The sequence below is a fragment of the Blennius ocellaris genome (assembly GCF_963422515.1).
Source record: "Blennius ocellaris genome assembly, chromosome: 9".
In the NCBI taxonomy this organism is placed as follows: Eukaryota; Metazoa; Chordata; class Actinopteri; order Blenniiformes; family Blenniidae; genus Blennius; species Blennius ocellaris.
The window spans coordinates 4,639,240-4,648,337 of record NC_137658.1 but is presented as its reverse complement, the minus strand read 5'-3'; the positions used below and the strand labels follow the sequence as shown (position 1 = coordinate 4,648,337).

The following is a 9,098-nucleotide window of genomic DNA, read 5'->3' as shown; positions in this document are numbered from 1 at the left end:
TACACCGGGACATTCGTGTCCCTGGATAATTACAAACGGCATAAATTCAGTTACTCCAGAGGTCAAAATGGGCGGGTTGCAGCTTCATACAGGAAGGAAATGAAGATTTGCAACTGAGCAGGTAAAACAACATTTTAATTCTCTTGATTTAAAAAAAAAAAAAAAAAAAAAAAAAAAGTTTTTGGTTCATTGTGAATTTTCCTATCACTGTTTTTTTGTTTTTTTTATGTCATACAAATATATGTATTGACATTATGCATGGTGTTTCCTTATATCATATTTATATTTAAAAATGTAAAACGCTCTACATTTAAAGGTGTGTGTAAGATGTACGTCATACCAATTTTGAGCATCGAGGCAAATGTTGAGCGTTTAGTGTTTACATGACTCACTACACCATCTTGTGGTATGGAGTGGTATTACATTATAGTTGGCTGGGCTGGTTGATTTGCTAGAAAATGCCTGTAAACATTAGAATTTTAACCAAAACATATTACATGGTTATCTTTAGGGGGAGGAAAAAAATATCAGTTTATAGATAAGTATCTCAAATATAACAAAAGCTATAAGAGAAAGAACTCAGCCTGTACTGATCATTTTTTTAATAAAAGGAAAGATAGGAGAAAAACGAAGCGGCAATAAAATAAGACTATTTTTTTCACACTCGATCAGCAATTTTTATTAAAACTCTATGGACATGGTAAAATGTTACATAACACAATGAAGGAAAAAAAAAGTAAAGGTATTTTACATTCTTGTTTTTTAACACAAGACACACACACGACACATATGAATGCTTATTATTTACATTAAAACAAGACGGTTCACAAACACCAGCATTATTCAAAAGAAAACCAATTTCTTCAAAAGTACATTTCTGCCTCTGGCCGACGCAACAACTGGTGCGTCTTGCTTTACTGTGAGCGATCGGTCAAACTGACCTCCCTGCTCGTGTGGATTTAAAGGGCCACTGCAGTCAATAGTCCGGCCTCTTCCCCTCGAGACACTTTTAAGGGGATTAAATCTGCGTCCAGCTTCCCTCAGATCCAGAAGCGACTTCTCAGGAGCCTTCGTCGATATTCAGCTCCTGCAGCTGCTCCTGCACCACTTCCAGCTGCTCCTGCTCCCCCTTCTCCGCCTCCTCCTCCTCCTCTGTCCTCGGCTCCTCGCGAATGTTCTCCAGGTTCTCTGAACTCTCGAAGCAGCCGGAGTCTCTCGGCTCTTTGACGCTCTCCTCGGGCTCGGACTCGTCTTCGGCTACAACAGACATGAAAACAAGGAACATTTCTCATTACTCATGGCGTAATATTAGCAATTGAACTTTTGTCTCACAGCAGGATTATCTTCATTAGTTTGCATATTCTTCCTGTGTACGTATGGGGTGTAACTCGCTGCGAGCCAACCCTAAAATGTTCCTAATCATGCAGCCGAGGCAGAAAAAACCCATAATTCTTGGACGTGATGGAAATAATGGACGAGACTCATAGCGAAGGTTGGTGGACCTACAGTCTCTCAGCAGCTCGGTGGCGCTCAGGATCTTGGTGCGCTGCTCCGGGTCGGTGATGTTCAGCTCGTTCAGGTGAGACGGCCTCAGGCCCGAGAAGTCCTCCAGGCTCTGGAAGCCGTGCATGGACAGCAACGAGCTCAGCTCCTGAAACACATCATCATCATCGTCGTCGTCCTCACCATCATCACACATCAGACGACTCAGTTCTGACATCCGCGTCCGGCCCTGCTCGACTCACCGACAGGCCGATGCCGTCCAGGACCTCCTCCAGGGTCTTGGGTTTGGAGTTCCCTCTGCGGTTCTTACTGTCGCACCGCCTCCTCCTGACAGGAGGACTGTCTTCAGGCAGCAGGTTGACGTAGATGAACTTGAAGGAGCCCACCTTGGTGTTGAGCTTCCCGGACCAGGTGCCCACCGGCGGCTTCTCGATGATGTGGATGACGTCTCCTTTCTGTTGAGGAGATGTAAAATACTGTTACAGTCTGTATGCGACACGTCACTGCGTTATAAATATATGATTAAAATCTCGAAGACGAAAAATTATTGGGAACTTCTGGAATTAGATTCTTACTTATTTATGTATGTTTTTCCCTGTAAAATAACTGAAAATGTGATAAAACAGTGCACTGAAAAAAGAAAACAGTTGAAGTTGCTTCAATTGGTAGAATCTAACTGAAGTTGGTCCAACTATTTTCTGTGCGTTTTCCTTGGCCGCTTACAATCCCACTGAAGAGTTTATAAATTGCACTGAAGAAACCTAAATTGAAAATAACAAGTTGGATTGAAGCCCACCAAGCATCAGTCATGTGCAGGAAAATCAACGTACGGATCGAAGAGTTCATCCGTCTCTTCCGATCTGCTCCAGTGCCTGATCCGCTCTGCAGACGTGACGCTCACCTGAAGCTTGAGCGAGTCCATGTCGTAGGGACTGGGCGTGAAGTCGGTGTGGACCAGGGCGCGGCCGCAGAACGGCCCGTTGTACGAGACGACGTTCTCCTCCAGCCTCACGCTGTCCCTCTGACAGTAGCCACTGTCCAGACTCTGTCTGTCGCTGCCTGAGGAGGACGGACAGGAAGCAGCGTCACACTCATTGTCAAAATAACCGCACGGACACAGGAAGATGAAAATCATGACAGTTTGGTGTTACTCTATTAAAAGGGAAACCTTTGTCTCCTTGAGGAAATTAGATTTTTTTTTTTATCCCTGGGAAAGAGTTGGCTTCTCGCTGCTCAGAATCAGTGTCAACAAACTCCATATTACCAACCAGGCTCTGTAAATAGGTGTTGCCATGGAAACTGGACTTAGTCAGAGTTTTTAGGCTTATTTTTGTTAAAGCTGTTGCAGTAAACTAGAGTGAATTTAAGGTTTACACACCAAGTAATTCGGTTGTCTTGTGAAATGATATGACAGATCATCTCTAAAAAAAAAAAAAAAAAAAAAAAAAGTCTTGATTTGACGGCGTTCTGGACGACCTGTGCCTCGAGCGAAGCTCCGGTCTGGACTTACTGCCTGAGAGCTGGCGGGAGACGGGACTGGGCATCGTGTCCTCTGAGCCCGACGAGCACACCGACGTCCTCTGTCCTGCGCTCAGGTCCGGGAGCCAGTCGGAGGAGACGGGAGACAACTCCTCACCGCTCTCCCCCTGAACACACACAGGAGAACGGTGCAGGTCAAAGGTCAGTTCACCTTCAACTTATGTAAATAGGTCAAACTAGAACTGAGGATTAATCATTCATGAAAAATGGAAAATATATAAATAATCAAGATCCAATGAAAAGAGTTAATTATGTTTATTATTATTATTATTATTATCAATGCATATTGAAATTGGGATTAGCTAGGAAACTATAAAAATATATTTAAATGTTGGCGATAGAGCGTATTTATTTAATATTTACTGTTGAAATCAGCTTTGCGATACTAAATATCATCTGATGATGGGCTGACTGAATTGTGCGGGAGAATGAATTAAATAATAAATAATAAATAATGAAATGATAAATAAATAAAAAGAAAATATAAAATCCTAAAAGCAGTTATAAAATCAACACAAGCATCCAGGAACTTGACATTGACTCGCATTTTGACTGGTGGCATGCCCACGCCCTACTTGTCCTTTCGTGTTGATATGCATCAATATAATAACCCTTAAAATACTTTGGTTTATAAAAAACCCCAACACATAGCAGTGCCACTGTTAAAGCTCATTTTAAGCCAGTTTCATAAAGTGACGACTCTTCAGCTGAATCGATAGCGGGAACATTTGTTGCTTAGTAACTCATTAATATTGGCTTCTGTGTTACACTAAGCTGATTGTACATATGTGTCATCCAGCAATGATTTAGGTCCTATAACTTGAGAGTATTTTGGAAATATTTAACTTGATCCTACTAATATATAAAGCCTAAAATAATTTACTTATTACAACGCATTGTTGTGAAAATTTAAAAAGAAAAACGCCCACCAGGGGGAGACAAAGTCAACAATTGTGGGTAACGGTCTCAGTGTGTCTTCATTGTGACCTTCATGTCAGTCAGGTTAAGAGAACAGGAGACACAGTAGAACTGTTCCTACCCCTTCTTCAGCCAGAGCTTTCTGCACCATCTTGGATGTTTTCCGGGTCATCGTGCGGGAGATGACGTTACGCCACTTCTTTCCCAGCTTGCTGCCGCTTTTCACTGCTTCCTCTGCCGTCAGGCCCTCTGCCACCTGGGAGTGAAACAGAACAAAAACCACCTTAACAACTCGTTGGGAGGTTGTTAAGTACCAACGTATATCAAAACCGCAGTAACGTTTGAGAGCATCAGAATCCCTTTAAAATGATCGTGGCATCACCCTCAAGTCATACATGAATGGGTTTTTTTCTCACACTTAAAAACTGCAGACTTGTGATGTGCAACACCACAGATTGTCCAAGTAAGAAAACCGTTGGTGTCGCTGGTTACCGACCTGATACTGAAGCTATACCGACCTGATACTGAGATGAACTATTGTTGTTGAATTTAAAATGCTGAATGCCTTTTAGTGGCAGTATGTGTGTGTATCTTTACTCATTACTAAAATTGTACACAGATGTCTGAAAGATTGCACACAGCATGACGACGTTGAGAGATGACACAAAGTCACACACCTGCCGACAGACACTGTATTGTGGTCAGCCGCATCAACATAGTTTCTGAGTATCACCAAACCAACTTTCTGTGCACTCGTTAATAAAAGCCGTTTGTATGCTCGAGAAAATGTATCTTTTATATTAATATATCATTTTATACGGGCACACTTTTGTATTTGGAGCTGGATTTAGTGGCAAAGTTATGTTGTTGGTTTAAGTCACATTCTTACACATTCTTAGTAAACAAGTCTACCGAGTACAGAAGAAAGACACTAAAGAAAGAGAAGAATGCAGAAATCACACAGATGGCAGAAAGAGAAGAAAGAAGAAAAAGATATGTGACATTAAGACTGAAAATAAAAACATAGATGTGCAAACAACTGCATTTTATTTCATGTCTTCTGGTTTAAAGTCGCACAACTGTTCTATTTATTTTATATCAAAGAAAACAAAGACACATACAGACTAAGGGAGAGAGAGGAGACTTAAAAGGACTAAGACTTGAAGAAAAGGATAGAAAGAGAGATGCAAGATAAGAGAGGGAGAGGACAAAAAACACAAGAGACAGACAGATAGAAAAAAACTGATGAACACAGACGATAAAAACAGATAGTGATAAAGTTTGAGCTGTTGACTGGAACTAAAAACACAATACAGGATTCTCGCTTCTCAGACTTTGCGCGTCAGAGCTCGATGCAAATTCTCTCGTCTCTTCATCGCACCACTTCACATCCTGTCTGCACGTCCTGGGGCCTCTGAGCAACGCTTCTCCTTCTTACTTCCTCTCCTCTTCTGCACTTCTACGCTCGCTCGCTCGCTTCTCTCTGACTTCCACTCAGCCCGCCCGGCGATGCTGGGAAGTGATCAACAGGTCGCGTGACTTCAAAAATATGCGCAGCGGCTGCAGGCCGCTGTCAAGTTGTTTGGACGCGCTGACATTACGGGGACGAAATGGGGAAGGCGGTGATACAATACGAGTAGGAACTGTTCGTCCAGGAACATGATCGTTAACTTCTACTTCTCCAACCCCGGTGGTTGTTTTGGGTTTATTTCTTTTGTAAGTTTGAGAGGAACCGCTCACATTCTCCTCCAGGTTGAACTCCTTGTCGGCCGCGACCGGCGAGGTGGGCTTGGACTTCATGAAGTCCTTGAAGCTGCTGGACCTCTGCAGGGTGAGCTGCAAACGGGGGAAAATAATTCAGATCAAACAGGGAAACAAACTGTCAGTCGGGCAGTTTCTTTGGTGCAGTGCTGATAATACTGGTGTTACAGTTGTGCAAACACCGCATGGCCTTATCTACTCCAATGTGTGAGGAGAATGAATCTGCAAAAGACTTTCTCAGAAGAAGCAACCCCCCCCCCCCCCCACACACACACACACACACACACACACGTTGATGAAGGGTAATCTCTTGAATCTGGGTCATTAAATGTGTTTTTGCAGTAGGATTTATTTAGTTTTCTCAACGTGCAGCAAACACAAACTGCTCCCATTCATCAGTCTGACTCACTACACCGCAGAGGTCAAACGTAGCGAGCGTCCTCATTACTGTTGCTGCTTTTCAAGGCTGAAACGCAGAGAGGAAGATGAATTGAAATGTGTTTGGATTACTTTTCTTAATGATGTCTATTTTGACCAATTATACAGTCACGCAAGCAAATCGCAAACTTTTTCAGACTGTTTACTTCATGAAGGGAACCACTGCATGAAATCATGAGACCATTAAACTCACAGAACAAAAGATATATATATATGTGTGTGTGTGTGTGTGTGTGGGTGTGTGGGTGTGTGTATGTTGTAACGATGCTTCTTAGCCATACCCCTTTAATTGTTTGAGAGCTTGTTTTTGTCACTTTACAATATTGCCTAATTAGTGCCAAAGATGCATTTGTGAATGCAGCAGAGTTTTAGTTTGCAGGTTAAAAAAAGCAACCAAATGCTGTTTGTAAATGCGTAAAATATCTCATTTTCTTATTGCTACTGTTTTTGCAGCTTCTGGCCTGACCAGACCAGTATTGATGGCACTACGGTATAATCTTTTTTACATTAAAGCAATTAATTGTTCGAAGGCGATCATCTTTCTCATTCTTTATCTCAGTTCTAAACATGACTGTATATGTGGTCTCAGCCATCTGAACACATCTCAGCCTCTGAGACATATATTACCATTACTATCTACACATGACAGTCGGTAAGCCAACCAGCAGGGCAGGACCTATCTAAAAACTCCCTTAAGGACCATGCTCATGTCAATATTTTAAAGGTTTGAATTGATATAATATTAGTACTTTGATATTTATCAGTACAGCTCTCTCCTGGGCTGATTGCGTTTCACTCTTCTGATGGATGCACAATAGAATGGACTTGATGCATAATTTAACATAAACAAGTTATTCTTATCTAACGCAAACTTGACTTAAAACTAAAGCAATAATATTTGTGTGAAAACACATGCAGCTTAGACGCATGAATACTTAACTTGGATGTGTCACCAACATACACTACCTTTAAAATCAATATTTTTGTTTAAAAGAAGTGCTAAACTTTGACCTATCTTGCAAAATTTCCCCTGTACGAATTTCGCTTTGTTATCTTGAATTAATTTATTCATCCAAATTTCCACACGACTGCATCATCTTATCGCAGTTCATTCTTCTCTATGTTTTTGTTAAAAACCACAGGAAACGGGTGAAGATTAATCTGCTGTCGGCCAATCATTGCAGGCATCCAGTCAGTAACCTGGAGGTTTAAACCGCTGGTGCCTTGATGCTTCAGCTGACCTTTATAACAACACGTTCTGCCGGTAGCTCTGCCGGTAGCTCTGCCTCGCTTCTTGAAACCTGCAGCTAAATCAGACTTCAGCTTGAGGCCGGCGACCACAGCGGCGAGGCAGAGTCACTCCGCGGCCTCCATTACTGCCGCTGACAATTAGACGACTGTCGAGAGCAGAAGGCAACCAGAGGTGTAATGACAAGGCGCGAATTAGACCACAGGAGGGGAGCTGAGGATGGAAAATAGGGGCACTTGGTGTCGAGCGTAGGAGGCTGGCTCTCTCTCTCTCTCTCTCTCTCTCTCTCTCTCTCTCTCTCTCTCTCTCTCTCTCTCTCTCTCTCTCTCTCTCTCTCTCTCAGCAGAAGCCACAAAAGCCTCGGTGAGTCAAACCGCATCTGCACCAATGATTCACTCTGCCTGAGCAGAGGAACTGAAGTTTTCTCATAGAGAACAAGCCTGCGCCAGAGGCTGCATGGAAAAATGTAAAATGTCTTGGTTCAGACACAAATAACTTGCTGAGCTTTAAGTTTCCAGCCTAGTTGTGTGTGTGTGTGTGTGTGTGTGTGTGTGTGTGTGTGTGTGTGTGTGTGTGTGTGTGTGTGTGTGTGTGTGTGTGTGTGTGTGTGTGTGTGTGTGTGTGTGTGTGTGTGTGTGTGTGTGTGTGCGTGCGTGCGTGTGTGTGCGGCATAGTTCAGCTTGACCACATGAGGTTTCATCAGCTCCAGCTGACATCCGCCAATCACACAAACACTGCACACAAAGACAGCCGTGTGTCGACTGATGAAATCTTTTTCACAACGGCAGACTGTACATTTCACACAAATCAAGCCTTGCATGTGTGACATCAGCTCACCTCTCTTCACTTCCTCCCAAAAGCAAACGAATAAACACCCAAGATATAGAATCCAGCTCACCTTCTTCTTCTGCACCTGCTCCTTCTCCGAGGCATTGGAGGGCTTTCGCCTCAGCATCTTCTCCCACGGTGCTCCACGTGAACTCTCCGGCAGAACGAAAGCTTCGCCGGCTTTCGGTCGGTTGGAATTTCTGTCGCTGTGTCTGTTGCAGCTGGATAGAAAAGGCAGAGAGGAAGGCCGAGGTGCTGCAGCAGAGCGAAGAGCAGAAGTCAGGAAGTCACATGATCACAATGAAACCGAAGAGGCAAACCCTGTTTTGCGAGAGGCAGGGCAATTTCTGACAAGCAACTGCTCATGCTTGTGGGCTACTGACCTCCCTGTGGCTCGACACTGGACTGAAACAGTTCATGGGGATGTCACCGCAACTCAGAAAGTTTTTAGTCAGTGGATTCTGGATGGAGACAATAAACGTATTTAGTCAGAGAATAATCAGAAAAAAGGTCTTGGGGAGAATCCATCCATCCATCCATCCAAACTTCTCCCAACATCCTCACTGTGAGGTGAACACTAACCACACCACTGCTTAATACTTATTTACATATTTAGTTTGATAGAATAGCTTTATGTTTTAGATAATTGTGTCTCCTTGTTTAGTGTTTCACCTCGTTTTGTGTCTGTACATTTCTCCACTGTTTCCCTTGTGGTGTTTCATGTCTTGTCATGTTGTCTTAAAGTCTTTCCCAAACTGCAAAACTTTGTTTCCTCATATCTGAGTGTATTGTAATCCCTGTGTTTGTTTTACTTATTTGCCTGTTTTTGTTCATCTTACCAACGTGGTTTGGTGATCCCCTT

At 42.9% G+C, this 9,098-nt stretch overlaps 1 protein-coding gene across 1 annotated transcript; it reads right to left on the bottom strand.

Annotated features, from left to right (window-relative positions):
- Positions 1–698: 698 nt before the first annotated feature.
- sash3 (SAM and SH3 domain containing 3) lies at positions 699–8,447 on the bottom strand. The gene is made up of 8 exons (XM_080501875.1): positions 8,307–8,447; positions 5,701–5,796; positions 4,082–4,216; positions 3,014–3,149; positions 2,405–2,562; positions 1,746–1,958; positions 1,507–1,651; positions 699–1,257 (listed from the first exon to the last, which is right to left on the bottom strand). Exons 1-8 carry the CDS (start codon positions 8,361–8,363, stop codon positions 1,061–1,063), a joined length of 1,137 nt encoding a protein of 378 aa, XP_080358001.1. The 5' UTR covers positions 8,364–8,447; the 3' UTR covers positions 699–1,060.
- Positions 8,448–9,098: the final 651 nt, after the last annotated feature.